Consider the following 16,178-nt stretch of genomic DNA (forward strand, 5'->3'; position numbering starts at 1 on the left):
ACACAACATTCCAATAAATCACATTGAAATTTGAGGTTCACACATGACAACAAACATTTCATTTGACGTTTTTGTCGCCACCCAGAGAAAATTATCCGCGGGCGTGCAGGGTACAGAACCAACCTGCATTTACTGTGGATGCTGCAAAAAAAAAAAAAAAAAAAAAAAAGTCCTCAAAATATTCAAGTCGGCCTGCAGGCTTCTCATGCTGCGCAACCACATTTCCAGAATACCAGGATTATATGGTTCTGCGGCGTGCGTGCGTGCGTGGGGGTGGGGGGCAACCCCAACTCACCCTCCATCTGATGGCAGCATCAGGCAGTCCCGTGAAACATTTGCGTGGGAGTTCCCTCCACCGCCATATCGGGATGGTGCGCATCGCTCTCTTTCTTCCTCTCTCCCTCCCTCTTTCTCTCTCTCTCGCTTTCTCCACACATCCTCCCCCACATTATAACAGCTTAGCGCGGCAGTAGTAGGTCCTGCAGCATCCAGCAGCCAGCATCCCTCTGTCCCTGCGTGGGGAGCAGCAGTCCTACCCGGCGCGACACCGTGTGAGTGATGCCACAGCATCATCCGCATTTCGACGCGAAATAATCGAGAGTAAAATCCCGCAAAGGAGAGCTCGGGGTGAAGGGAAATTTTGCTTCAGCCTCGAAGACGGCAACTGCCCATGAAGATGTCTAACGCTGACACCGTCTTAAACCCCACCGATCGGGTGGTAAAATGTAAGTTAGCCTACATTTTCCGCTCGGATGTGGCTGCATTACATAATATCTCAAGCGCTGCGGTTAGAGGGGGTTGGGGTGTGGGGGGGGAAATGTGTCCTTTACTGTTATTTTCATCGTGCCATAATGATTGATTAAGTTGCGTTGGTTGGGAGGTTATAGTGGACAAGAGAAGCTTTGATGTTGATAAACAATCCCAGGTTTCTCTGCTGCACAAGCCCTCCCCCAAGGAAGTCAGTAGGCATAAAGCACGAAGCATTGCTCAAACATATATCTGTATATAAATATGCATGTATTCCACGATCTAACTGGATCTTTTTTTGTTTTTTTTTTGCTGCTGCTGCTGCTCGGTTTTACAGTAACATAGCGTGTAGGCTGTAGCAGGCAGGAGAAGTGAGGAGGAAGAAAAGCTCAGTTGGCGAGCTTTGTGGTAGAAGCTGGAGCAGTGATGCAGCAGGATTTCGTGGGCTTTAACGGAGGCAGCGGAGGAGGAAGGGGGCATGAAATTGACATTTAATGGGATATACTTTACCAGGAGTGAGTCACATTTTCATTTGATTAGGGGGAATAAAGAAGAAGAAGAAAAAAAAGGCATGTATGGAACTGATCGATGTGGGATGATGAGGTCCTCACAGTTGCCATAGCTCACTTGGCCCAGCTCATTTTGAGCATGCATCTGCACTGTGCATGGATGTATTTCTATAGTATACAGTCCAGTGCATTCTCAGGATGGCCTAGCAGATCTATCAGCATTAGAACCACTATAGGCCCAAGATTTGAAGAAACACGGGAATATGTGAACTGCTCCATATTTGTGATAATTATCTATTGAAGCATCAAATATAAGCTTAAAGTTAACTTTTTTTTTTAATAGGTGGTTCTTGTGTGAATGAAAGAGCACCTGCTTCTGCTGCCCCTCACACTGCCAGATACACCCACTCACCAACAAAGCTCGTGCTGCAAGCAGTATTTTTATTATATAACCAATAAGAAACCACAATACTTAACTTCTACTGTTGATTGGAAACGAAAATGGGTGGAGAAGAATCTGTCAGTTCAGGTTTAAAGCCAAGATTTTTAACTAGATATGATGAAATGTTGTCCAGATTCCATAACAGAGACACCAAAACAGCACTTTCATTTAGTGCCAATTCATACATTGCATGGATTCCAACTTTTGTGTAGAGTAGTTTTTTTTCTGCTGTGGCTGACCCCACAGGCAGCAAAAAGCCTTATTGCCCACATGAAACACAGAAAATATATATGGGCAAAGTGATTTAGTTTGATAAACCATTACAGACAAACAAGGCATTCCAAAGAAAAATTTTTGACCCACAAAATTTTTCTTCATATTGCCAAGGTAGCAGCACAGTATATTAAAAATGTGTCATCAAAGTTCATGCAAAGTAGATATCCCAATGCAGGGACAGATCAAGGCATAAGTAAACTTGGTCACTGCTTGGTGCTTCTGGCTTGATGGGTAACCCAACAGAAGTTTAACTTAGACGGGACATGTGTACTAGTTGCACATTCTAACTAAAAGCCTTTTATTTTAGTTCTTGTGAATGCAATGTTAGAGGTCCTCACAGTTTCTGTTGTTGTCTTTAACAGCAACAGAAAACTAAACCAAAGAAATAAAATATTAAGGACGGAGAGAAAAAAATGTTTGTGTTAAGGATCCCCGTTACATGTCAAAGGGTTATAGTTTAAACAAATACATAAAAGTAAAATAACAGTTGTCTTATTCCTGCTGTTTTACTGGAGGTATCCCCAAATTAAATATTATTTAGGGCTTAATTTTTTTTTTTAATGAACTGGCTGAAACCAACCCACTAACTTGTTTTAAAGTATCTCATCAATGCATATCTGATTACATTTTATTTTCTGATAGTTGTAAATGAAATATTTACAAAAAGGATATATTTAAGAGTTGAGCTGCACAGGGTGTTGCAGTTAGCTTATCTTTCAAATATTAGTGTGTGCTAAATTACTTTTATGTCTATTTATCAGGTTGCAGCATTAAAATTAATATTGCAGTTGGGGAAATGGTGTCATACTCAATGAATTAAAAATATTATTCAAAAGTTAATTCCTTTCAATATATCCATTCACAAAAACACATTATATAAATTAAATACACAAGACTAATGTTAATAAGCCTTTAATTTTGTATTTATGATTAATTTACACTTACCCCTAATGGAAACATAAGATTACATTTTATCAGTAAAAACATTTCTAATGTGTGGGTTTAATGTCTGAGCCTCCAAATTATTAGATATGACTGTATACACTGCACATGACCACACTGGGAATGTAGACAATACATTATATTGTTCAATACATAAACAACATATGAATTAATTAAGTAATTGACAGTAATGTTAATGTTAACTTAATGTTTAATATTAAATAAACTTTAACTACTGCCACCTTAAACCAAACATCAAAACAATAAACCAGATGCAGTTGTCTTGACAGCAGCTACAAGTAAACTGAAATTGTTGCTCATAAACATGAACTTAGAACAAAACAAACGAAACCAGTGTTTGGTTGTCGTTGTTTTTTTTCTCTTTGTCATAATGTTGCTCTTTGACATATCTCTTATCGTAATCTAATAGCACCTGTTTATTTCCTTTTGGATGTTGCCACATTTAAATAAAAGAGCTAAGTATGTACGTTGTTCATCTGAAAAGATGCTAAATCCAATGGGAATCCCAAATGGTTTTGGTGGAGCCTGGAGGCAGTATGCTGGCTATTTCTCTTGCTGAAAAAAAACAACAAAAAACCAACATTTATCATTATTGTAGGTAATCTCAATGCAGATACGTATCAAGATGTGATACTGCAACCATTTGCAATCATATGTTTACATTGAGCAGAATGTATCAGAGACTAGCTTGTCTCTTCAAGCCCCAATCATCCATGCCAATAAACAACACCAAAACAAAGTCAATATCTTTTTTGCATTGGCAGAGAGGACTTGGTGAATTTTAACCAACATACTCAACTTAAATGCTAAACCTAAAAATGCGTTTTCCTTACTTATGTGGCACAAATTAAAACTGAAATAATGGAAAACATGTAAGGAAATAATGGTGAGAATTACCCTCTTGATTCTTCAATGTAGCTTATTTGATCAAAAATACTAAATTACACAGAATTAGAAGAAATTGAGTAACTTCGAAGGAAAATGGGGATTAACCGCATGTGATATCACCATGGCATGATTTACTAATATTGTGCGTATTATGGAGGGAAGCCATGCGATCACATGTATATCTAAGGATGATTGGCAATTTGAACAACAAAAATGAGCGTTGACCAAGAGTTGGAAAAAAGTGTGAAGCAAACAGAAAAAGTCCATATCAGCACAGGCACACAGCCAGCTTTCTGACTGAAACGCTTTGCTTTTGTAACATGAACATGTAACACCAAAACACTTTGAGGAGTCGGAAACTCTGAACATGTTATGCATTTGTTTCAGTTTCATTACTTGTGTGTTTTGTGGAAACTATCTGACCATTTAAAATAGGAAAACATTTACTCAAATCCAAGTTCGAGTCATTTTCTAGACGCAGTGCCGGCATCCTGCATGTTTTAGTTCTCTCCTTGGTTTTACACACCTGGATCCAATGATGGCTCATTAGAGGCCTAAGAAGAACATTGACATGCTGAAAAGGTTGCTACTACCACCAGGGAGAGAATTAAAACATACAGGATGCCTGCCCTCAAGGACCAACTTTGGGCACCCCAGTTCTAGAGGCTCTAAAACATGCAATAGATTTTGTTATTTCTTGACAGGCTTGTGGATATTCCTGTTTGTCACTTGTATCTGCTTTTCCTATTTTGGTATTCAGCTTTGAAGAGACAAGTAGTGATGGTGAGATGAAGCCTCATGAGGCATTGAACCACTTGAGCCAACTGGTTCGAGAAAGGGTTCATTTCTTGAAGCTTCATGTGCACACGAAACCACCTACTGGCCAGGTGTATAATCACAGCCAGCTGTATCTTAACACGTGTGATGCATTGAATTTTTGTCTATTATGGCTCTTGGGAATGACGTCACAAAAGGTGTAGGACGAAATCATTTGTCTACATAAATTATGTATACACATGTGTGTATAATAAAATATTGTTTGAATGTATTCTCTGTGTGTAATTATTCCCAAAATAGTAGTGTCATGTGATATGGCATGTTGTGTAATAATGTTTTTCTGTGACTCTAGAAAAATGGCCTGGGCTTAATCAGGCAGAGGACAGTTAAAGTGCTTGTGGAACCAGGGAGGGGGTAGTGAATAGGCTAATGCTTGTGTAACTTGGATGATTTCATGCATTTTTATTAAGAAACAACAATTTCTCCACAGTTTTTGGTTTCAAACGATTTCTCTTTTTTGACACTACATGGATGAGGTGTTATTATTGTACCCCAACTCCTTGGAGCACAATAAACACCTCACCTTTACAGAAAATAAGAAACAGTGAAAAATACAGCAAACCTAATGCATCTGCAAATGTTCAGTTCACCTTACCTTGTTAGGGCTTATCAAATCAAAATGTTCCCACATAGGGGAAATCCTCCTCTTTCTCGCCGGCTCCATCCTTCTCCTCTCTCTCTCTCTCTCTCTCTCTCTCTCTCTCTCTCTCTCTCTCTCTCTCTCTCTCTCTTTCCACCAAACTAACTGTCTCAAACTAAATAACCACTATCCAAACTCTGCTATCCAAACTTTCCACTCTCTCAACTGACCGCAACTCGCCTACAACAACCCACATGAATGGAGCCTGTGGGGTTTCTAAAGCTGTCAAAACCCGCGCCAAACTCTGAGCCACTTCCCGAAGCAGTCACGTGGTACAGCCGGGCAGCGAGGCTTCGGACGTCATCGTTTTCGGCTCCTCCCCTAAATGAACCAAGCCTCGATACGCGCTTTACGGAAACGCCCCCTCCATTACTCGACACACGCCTCGAAGCCTCGGCACATCACGTAACATCACTAGAGACAAGCCTTTCTTTTTACAATTCCCAGAGTGCCAAATGTAAAAAAAAAAAAAAAGAAAAAGTCATAAAGAACGGAATCAGAGTGGCATCAATTGATCAAAGTTTGCTATCATGACAATAGTGAGTTATTATGTTCTGGTGCACTCACTATGTGAGACTGGGATATTTTTATCCTTGTGGGCATAGCTTTAACCTAAAGCAAACTAGGTTTGTCTTCAGTTGTTTTTTCACATACACGTTTGATCTGACAAACGTGTATGCGTTGGTTTCTGCTGGCCAGTACAGTTTGATGTTCTGCTGAACTGTTAGCATCAACAGGCAGGAGGCTATATTTCTACATGTGCACAATCTTTCCTCACTTTGTCACTTGTCCCTTCATCCTAAAGTCACTTCTAATGACAGTCACACTGATGAAATAGTTTGACTAGCTAGACGTAGACCAGCGTTTGCTAAATGTAATAAATACATTTTGTTTGGAGGTTCAAATAGTGGAATATCTTACAGAGTAGACCTTGCACATGGAGGTGTGAAGGGAACCTGACACCCACCAATTCTAGTCAGTCCAATCACGTGGGGCTGTACAGTATTTCCTAATAGGATCCAGGATCCCTCTTTTGCAATAATATCTATCGCATATATGGTTGTTCTTATTTTTTTCAATTATTCAGCATGATAACCTGTCTTAGGAATATTTGTCAGGCATCATGAGCACAATACAACGCAAGTTTTATTCAAAGCTGATTGAAAAATTTGTGTTGTCAGCTGCCTGACCGTGTCTAATAAATCACTGTCTCTATGTGAACCTCCAGTGCAAACTGCAGTTTTCTGGAGCACCACTGGCTGCACTCCAGCACTCAACTGCTGTTGCTATTGCCACTGCCGCTGCTGCTGCTGTTGCCCGGCAACATACAGTATTTCATAGCTCAGCTGAGCTTGGCGCTGAGCAGAAGTCAGCTTTTCATCTCTGCACCACACATCTATATCAGTGTACTTGTATAATGTGCCTTTGCTTCTGCAGAAGGTGTTGTGGAAGAATATTACATAAGATGCAGGGATATTATATTTAGGATTTTATTGTTATTACCCATATTAAGAAGACTATTATAAAAATATAGGCTAAATGCATTTTGAGTAAATACGCAGCGAGTACATTTTTTTCTCATAGAATTAGGAATTTATTTAATAATTTTATGATAAATTGTTTTAGAAGAATTAGGAGATACATTTACAAGATTTTTACAATATAATAATCAAAAAGCAAAGCATGTTCTAATTTATGAAAGAAAAATAAATATATGAATATGTGAATATTGTTGTTATTTTTTTATTCTTTACTTGCATGCTTTTAATTTTTGGCTGTACAATTTGAGTGCAATGAATAAAGCACAATTGAATGGCCATATTTTATTATCAAGTTTCTTTATATCCAGATTTTTGTCCAAATTTGTTCCAATTGTGGAACAAATTGTTCTAAATTGCTAAAGCTGTGGTCAGTGTATTTCATTAACATTAAGTTTCTATGTCATTTCAGTTTAGTAAAAAGCAAAGAATAAATAAAAATCTAGAAATAAACAATATTAAGATTGCATTGCTGTTGGACAGAGAGACGTTGCGGTAATCTACAGTTGTATGAAGTCAGAGGTCCTGCAATGGCACTGGATTAGAAAATCACACTAAATTTGTATTTACTGACTTTTACAAATCCACACTAAAACAATCAGATAAAAAAACTGCTATTTAACTAAACATTTGCAAGAGTTAAAGTTCAGACAAATATTATTGTTTTATTCAACATAGTACGCTAAGACTATTTTGTGAGCTTTTTACTTGTCACTATGTTTGCGCTGGACAGTATCTGTGAATATTTCCTCAAGACGTGGACGTTGGAGGTGGTGCACCAAAAATAATTTTTCTGTGTGAAACATGCTGAGAATAAAGTAACTGTAACACAGAGTAACCCTTTGATGTGAACGTAAAGTGGTGTAAAAAAAAAACAACAAAAAAACATTGTAGTGGTTTGAATGATATTTAGTCTACCATATTAAAGATTTAGGCTACTAAATTATTTTACATGTTCCATCTAGCTTCAAAACATGAGCTTTGTTGCTCTCAAACTAGTTGTTTAGCTTCAGACTTTTAACTTTGGCCCTTTGGACTAGCTTTTAGTTTCAAGTTGGTTTGGAGTATTAGCTTCAGAGCATTACCTAGGCTAGGGTAGGGTTAGGGTTAGACAAAACCTTACTTTAAAAAAATCTTAAACTATATGAAATATAACAACAAAGAATGTTTATAAGTAACAAATGACTTACTGAGAAGTAAGGTGTGCACTTTCTCCCACTCTTTTTTTCTAATTTGTATGCTAACTTTGGAGAAATAAGGCGATTTTGCTTCATATATCATAGTTTGTTTCTTCATGTTTTAAACTGATAACCGCTTTTTATACTGCTTACAAGAAATGAACTGATTTTTGAGTGCTGTTATATGTAGTGGGCTCATTCACTTCCTCTGCAGTGCATTCAACGCTGCTTTGTACTTGCTGGTTAAGTGTCAAAGCACACGTCGCCATCACAGATACACACTGCGCCCTGTGAAAAATTTTAGGCCCTTTAACTCCACTTGCAGGGGCTTGCCTTATTATCCCAGGAGTAGTGTCTTTGAGATTTCTCTAGTTTAGCATTCATTATTAAAGACCATCTTCACCACATTCAGTTCAGAGCCTCTTTCTTTGTCTTTTTTTTCTCTGGCTGTGCTGAGTGGCCTTGTTAGTTGCACACTGCAGAAATCTGGCACACATTCAATTGCTCATTCTCTGAGTTTAATATTGTTTTTGACTTATAACATATGTGTGTGTGTTTCCAGTAAGGCTGTGTTGGTGCCTTCGTTTCTCACTAATGTAAATTAGCAACTGGACTTACATTTTCTTCCCATGTAAATTATTCATTCTTTTGACACTTTTTCTGTATATCTAGATTAATGTTTGTATATGTGCCCAGAAACTAGAAGTCACATGGATCATCTGCAAATTTTAAAATAATAACAATAATCCTTGCCTGCCATCACCGAAGTAATGATCTGTGCTTGGATTTCACAGTTTCACAAACTGTCTGGTGGGTAGGTGACTGGTGCAGATTTAATGACCACACACTTTAGAAAACCGGGAAGAGTGAACCGATTGCTTGAATGTTTTATGCAGGAATCAGAAAACACAAAACTCCACATCTGCACTGGAATACGTTGCATTAAAAAGCAGATCTTCTTGTGAATATCATACATTATAAACAAATCATTTAATAATTGGATTGTCAGTAGCACTAGCAATTAGTGATGTTTCTGTTGTATGCCAATTATTTGAATTACAACTTTTGCCTCTATGCTCTGTCCTTCCTTAGCTGTCCCCTTCCCCTTGAGCCACCGCCTTACAATGAAGGAAGTGTTCGACTGTGAAGGCAAACCTCGCGTAGATCTGCTGAAGGCTCACCTGACCAAGGAGGGCCGTGTGGAGGAAGCTGTCGCGCTTCGAATCATCAATGAGGGAGCAGCCATCCTCCGTCAGGAGAAAACTATTCTCGACATTGAGGCACCAGTCACAGGTATCACATGGTTTAGGGATGTTTGCCAGCTTTTCATGGCAAGCTGAATTAGGCTAAACCTGGAACTAATTTTTTATGATCTTTAGTTAAATGTATGAAAGACTGTAATTCACTACATATGTTTTGATATGTCATAGTTTGAAAATGGGCTCTTTCTGACAGTGATTTAGCGTGTTTTGCATCAAAGCCATGGAGCTTACTTACCTAAATTAAAGCTAGCCAATTTATTATTAGGCTGTTTTATTATTAAACAGTTTTGTGTACCTCTTTCAATCCTATTTAAATCATTCCTGGTGTTTATTTTCACCCACAAACAGGGAACAATTATCTAAAAAGGTCACGTACAATTGAGGCTGATGTCTCCCAGTAAATTTAGCTTACATCTGTTTCAGCAGTTATCCAAATCACATATATCGTTGACATGTTGATGTACATCCTAGTCACTGATCTGATGTCTATTCTTTGTTTATATGCATCATTGTTCAGGAGCATTTAATGAGTAATTCTTCAATTTATTTGTCCTTGCTGTATAAGTATGAGAATAGCTTTTTACTTAGCTACTCTTTAAAATGGGAAAGACAATAGATCATTCTCAAATGAGGTAGATGTGTGTTCATCATCATTAGTCTGGAAATGGCAGTAAGAATGTAGCTGCTAAATGTAATCTTATCTGCGGTCATGTTAATAATTCAAATATTTAAAATAACCAAACAAACCTGGATGAGGATTCGAGTTATTGTCGGATGTAGAGGGTTGCAGTAGTTTTATTGAAGAAGGAAGAAATAATAACTCCAAAGTTGAAACTGAGTCTTAAAAATAAAGCACGCACTATTTAGTTATTGATTTTGGCCCTGGGGCAACAGTTTGTAGAGAATAATCGTAGACAGTCTGTTCTTTGGTGTTGTTCAGGATGAGTATTTTTAGTATGCCTCCTTTTTTTTGATCTTTGTTATTGTTTCAGGCCAGTCGATGTTTGGTTCAGATAGGAACTTACCAGGAGAGCTTTATTGATGTTGCCCTGGTCAGATTTAAATTTTAAGTAGTTTTGCGTTGATTGTTTTGATGTAGGAAAACAGAGATTACTGGACTAAAAGGAAGCTAATGGAGACATTTTCAGTCTATGGCAAATTTTATATTTTACACCATTTACAGAAAGTCTTTATAGACTTAATAAAAGTTGCTATTTCAGGAATTAGCAACTCTTATTCCTGAGTTGCTAATTCCTGTCTAAATGTTATTTCTTTACATTTAGACCCACAAATAAGTGTTTTGTAAATATACCAACATAAAACATAGGACTTATTTGTCAGTTGCAGCATTGGCCTATTATTAAAATAATAATAATAATAATAATAATAATAATAATAATAATAATAATAATAATAAAAACAACAGAAGTGTAGTTACGCCATAATTTAAAAAAATAAATAAATGTTGTTTTGGACTTATCCAGCAGAACTCACCTCAAATTAACTAAGCATTACCAGGCCTCTACAAAGCGGAATGACTGATGGTGTAGAAATTCAGGTGTGTTGAAGTCAGGAGAATCTTAAAAGTTGTTGGATGGCAGGTCTTGAGGACTGAATGTGTACTTAATAAGGGCACGTTTTATGCAAATCGTTGTTTTAAATTTCCTCTGATTCACAAAGATTTAGTTCTTTGGACATTTGATTTGAAACCACTTCTCATGGTTTGTTAATGCTTTGTTTCCTTTCACATGCATGTTTAATACGACGAGATGCATGATATTAAATATACATCTAACCACCAGTATTAATTAAATAGCTCATGATCAGCTCAACATTTTCAGAAGTGACAAACTGATGAAAATCACATCTTCAGGCCTCAGCCTCCTGGTCTAAATAGATGTCGAACGTATTGAGGTGAAAATCTGTAAAGGTATTGTGTGCGGGCATTTGTACGTTTGTTTCGTATCTTTGTGAGCTCGGCGGCATTTGAATTTCAATGTGGCTTTTGCCTGCATGTAATACATGGGTGTTTGTGCATGGGCCTGCACCTATGTGCACATGTGTGTGTTTGATTGCTTTAGTCACACAAGCAGTCTCCCACACACATTGCTCTGAGCTTTGAGTGGGCGAAGGCCACTGTGGAGCTGATAGGAGAGACGGAAAAGCGAGAGGAGATGGAGGATGAGCAGGAGAGAACGAGACAGAGCGAGTTGATAATGAAAAATTGAAGGCAGCAAGGAAATGAGATGTAGGTTTGCACTCCAGAGCCATAGTGTTCGCTGTGAAAAAGCATACATCTCCCTGGGGGCTTGGGTTTCTTCTACCCCTTTGAGGTTTGCGCTTCTCATTTCTCAGAAGTAGAGAAAGGAGGCCTTAAAGACCACAGAAATATCTCATTACCATCATGTCCTCAATGTAATTGCTCAAAGTACTTCCATAATTATTTAAAGGTCTCGTCAGTGGCACAAATCATCCTCATTATTTCCAAACTACAAATGTTTTTTTGTTTTTTTTTTACATTTTGTACAAACAACAGCCATATTGAATGGACAAAATCTTCCTTTACTCACTGATGATCTCAGCACCAATAATGTGCTCTGCTTTGTTGTTTACAAACATCAGCACCATGATTTTATTGTCACTGTATCTGCATAGATATCTTCTGATCTGCATACACACAGATTTATACGTCTGTTTCAACACATTATTGCACGTGGCAGACGGATTGCATGAGATGGGTCAGAATTCGTATTTACACCTCGATTATTGTCATTGTGATTTGTTGTTATCCCATGTCATTGCAAGACTGATGATAAAAAAGATGACATGGTTCTTTGATGGCATAGCAGATATCTGCAGAGGATGGGTAAAGCCCTTTAAAACAATCTCCTACGTTTCTACACTAAAACTGACATGTTCATTGTAATGTTGGCGAGGTACAGACCTAAAGCAATGGTTTAAGTCTGGGCAGACCTGCTCACATGTGAAAATGTAACAAACATTATTTATCAATTTTGTCTTCTGTCATTTATTTATGCTATTTTACCTTTGTTTACCTTTTTTCTTTTTATATGAACAAAAGCTTCCTGTGAACAGGTGCTAAAAATTAGCAGGTTTGCTATAAAGATTAAACACAAGGCATCTGGTTTACACCAATGTGTGTGTATTGTCTATTTTAAATGAATAAAATAATGCAGTGCTTCCAATAGGATGGATTTTTGAGGTCATACTGCTTTCCGTATGCCTGTTTTTGACTTCCTCTCTGAAAACCTGTTTGTATTTTCCTGGTGATTAGATGTAAGCTATGTAATACATTGTTTTTCTTTTTGATCAACATTAGGGATGATCTCTTGAGAGTTTGTTCTGGTAAAAACTGATTTTTGGCATCTGTTGAGGTCTGATCTGCTGATTTATCTCTAATACACGCTACTCACTATTGCAAATCTTCATTTCTTTTCTATGATATAGAGGAACGCTCAATATGATCAAGATAAGTCAGGCTGCCAAAGATTTTGTCATTTATGCTTGAATCTGATAAATTGACCTACTTTTTGGTCTATCCTTGTTATTCCACCATTAGGGACATCTCATGCGGCATTCATCTCCAGTTAGGTCAGTTGCGGTGACATTGCAGTGTTAATGTCACTGCAAAAGGACCTGGTTATTCTGCAGTTGAACACTGGGAATGCCACAACCTTGACCCCAGTAATATGCAAGATAAAGCAATTTTAATTGTGCAGCTCATTTTTAATAACAAAATTCAAAGTGCTTTATATAATTAGAAGTGAAAACACAAGCAAAAAACATTATATTTGCTCAACAAATTAAAGGAAAACAATGGCATGCTTAAAAACAGACTACACTTTTTGATATTCCAATTGTTACTTAAAGGACTGCAGAAATGTTAGCCAGACAAAAGAATCTTATACTTGATCGATTTATGACAAAGAAATTGATGGATTATTAGACATTTATTGTCATTGTTTTTCACCTCATTAAATGACACATATTACCACGAGAAAGGATTTTAAGTTCATATCACCGTTCATTGGCCAGTGGAATAGTTTGTTACCATGGAGACGCTTGACTCAGGCTGACTGTGGAGTCACACTGATTTCCTTTGCAAGTTTTCCTACTGCTGGGCATCAAAGGATGTAAAAGCTTCATCTCCCTCCAAAGTACTTTTTGATCTCCCAAATAATAAAATCCGATTTCACCAACAGGAAAATGCCTTTCTGGTTTTCATGATTTTTTACTAAACCAATATCACAAAAAATACTCCAAAAAACTCTTCAATTGCCGGTTACCTGTTTTTGTTAGGTCTGATAAGATCCAACAAAAGCTGTTGAAATGATACTAATCATTTCAATTGGTTGGTATCAATTGAAAGGATACTAATAACGAGGCCTGTGTTTTCCTTAAATAGATTATTAGATTGAACTAACAGTAGACACAAAGCAAACACAACTAAAATGTATGCATTTAAATAATATGAAAAATTGTTGATATATCTCTAATTTAAAGGAATTCTTTATGTTTATATAATACAGGACATTTTTTGGCAAACTTGACAAAGTTCCTGTGGTCAAAAAAGTAACATTCAGAGGAAAAAATTTAATTCCATACCATATTTTTTCCTTTGCTCGTTTTCTAGTCTGTGGGGACATCCACGGTCAATTCTTTGATCTTATGAAGTTGTTTGAAGTGGGAGGATCGCCAGCCACAACACGATACCTGTTCCTCGGGGACTATGTTGACCGTGGCTACTTCAGTATTGAGGTGAGAATATATTTTTGTATATGCTAAAAGTTAAAAGTGCTCTAAAATAACTAAATCTATGCTTGTCTGTTTGCTCTGACAGTGTGTTTTATACCTTTGGTCGCTGAAAATCCTCTATCCAAAGACACTATTTTTACTTCGTGGAAATCATGAATGTAGACATTTGACAGAATATTTCACCTTCAAACAAGAATGTGAGTACCTCGCAGGATCCAAGGCGTTGTTTTTGAGGCTTTTCTTCTAGTCTTGAAATGCTCTGGTATAGCCTGCAGCATGTCTGAAGGAGCTAATCCACTACAGTCTATCACATGTGACAGTATGAAAGGCTGGAGTTTTCTGTCAACAGATGAAAATTTTATGTTGATAGCTAAATGTTTTAGTGAAAAATATGAGTTGAGATTTATCATACATTCTCATACTTGCAGCTAATCCATCGTTTTGTCTATTAGGTAAAATCAAGTACTCAGAGCAGGTGTATGACTCATGTATGGATGCATTTGACTGCCTTCCTTTGGCTGCACTCATGAACCAGCAGTTTTTGTGTGTCCATGGAGGACTCTCACCGGAAATACACACCTTAGATGACATTAAAAAGGTAACGGGGAAACAGTAGAATGGCATCTGCCATGTAGTGCTTTGTTAATTTTGTGGTTTTTCTGCCTTAAAACGTTTCTCTTCTTCATGTTAAGTTGGATCGGTTCAAAGAGCCGCCAGCGTTTGGGCCCATGTGTGACCTGCTCTGGTCTGATCCTCTGGAAGACTTTGGAAATGAGAAAACCCAGGAATACTTCAGCCACAACACAGTGCGAGGTTGCTCCTACTTCTACAGGTGAGCAGCATAAGAATAATGTGGGTTTGAGGGTAACCTCCAAAGGAGGTTAAAAGTGGTGAACTTTATATCTGATTTGTAAATTCTTGTTTGGCAGTGAATAGCTATTTTACAGTCTTTGTTATTGTTTAGGTTCTTTAAAAAAGCTAGACTACTTTGGTCTCTTGTTAAAAACATGGACAACTCAGATTTTACCTGAATTATTTTGCATTAAAAAAAATCACTAATGACATAATTAGTCCGTGTCCTGCATGGATACTCCATTGATGCACCTCATTTTCAATTGATATCATTGCTAACAACATGCACAGAGAAAACACAGCAGAAAGTGTCATACTAAATATTATTTTGAATCAAAGTGAAAAAAGTAGCATAAAAACACATTGATTTAAACACGGGTCCAAAAAGACCCACTCATGGAGGACTGTGTAGTCAATATGTCCTGCATCAGAGGGTTAAAGAAAGAGTACCACCGCTCCAGGCCTTTTTCTGGCCTTTTTTTTTCTGTTACCTTAGTAAACATTGTGACAACGTGGTACCTGTAGTACAACACCACCTTACATTCAATAAAAGCTAGTAGAAAAAGATTGACACCACTTAATGTTGAATATCCGAATGAATCAATTACAGTGAAAAAGCTACACGCCTCAGTTAACTTAAGTATTTTTTCTTTTGAAATGCCCTGAAGTCCTTTTATACTGAGTTCAGTTTGAGAGACATCTGTGTAGTCATTATTAAGAAACCACAGTAAATATAAACACAATATTAAGAACCGTTAACAGCCTCTGGTCTATAAAGATCCCTGGATATTAAAAGATTTTATATATCAGCCTGCACTGCTCTTTATCCTTGTCATAAAGTCCAAATACTACAGTGATCACAGTCACTTGACCCATGTGGCTGTTGTGTCTGCAGCAGCACTTATGAGTTGCAGGTCACACTTCACAATAAATTGAACTATCTTAAATTATGGTTACACAGTTTTTCTTGAACGCATCATTTCTACTCTAAATAGATTGAGTAAAACATCAACAATCAAAGAAGAGAACCGCATATAAATAAGATCACATTTTTTACCGATATCTGGTGACTAAATGGTGACTAGAGATTAAAAATAGATATTGAGATTATAATCTATTCATAGACATCAATTGCAAGACAACTTAAAAGAACAAAAGGCTCATAAAGACTCAATATGGAGATGGACTGATTTAATGGACGGGCAGGAAAAAGGAGACTCAAAAGTATTTGTATCAGTCATGTCAGGCCAAAATAATAAGAGGTAAGTTC

At 37.3% G+C, this 16,178-nt stretch overlaps 1 protein-coding gene across 2 annotated transcripts in view; it reads left to right on the plus strand.

The window, feature by feature from the left end:
• Positions 1-275: 275 nt before the first annotated feature.
• ppp3ca (protein phosphatase 3, catalytic subunit, alpha isozyme) overlaps positions 276-16,178 on the plus strand; it is a 33,653-nt gene continuing 17,750 nt past the window's right edge. The window contains exons 1-6 of one of the 2 annotated variants that reach the window (XM_028031836.1): positions 276-725; positions 9,111-9,311; positions 13,935-14,059; positions 14,142-14,253; positions 14,509-14,654; positions 14,749-14,888. In XM_028031836.1, coding sequence (XP_027887637.1) covers positions 671-725; positions 9,111-9,311; positions 13,935-14,059; positions 14,142-14,253; positions 14,509-14,654; positions 14,749-14,888 — 779 coding nt within the window. In that variant the 5' untranslated portion in view covers positions 276-670. The remainder of the gene's footprint in view (positions 726-9,110; positions 9,312-13,934; positions 14,060-14,141; positions 14,254-14,508; positions 14,655-14,748; positions 14,889-16,178) is intronic. The other variant, XM_028031835.1, reaches the window with a different exon arrangement.

Source organism: Xiphophorus couchianus, chromosome 11 (genome assembly GCF_001444195.1).
Source record: "Xiphophorus couchianus chromosome 11, X_couchianus-1.0, whole genome shotgun sequence".
NCBI classification, from domain to species: Eukaryota; Metazoa; Chordata; class Actinopteri; order Cyprinodontiformes; family Poeciliidae; genus Xiphophorus; species Xiphophorus couchianus.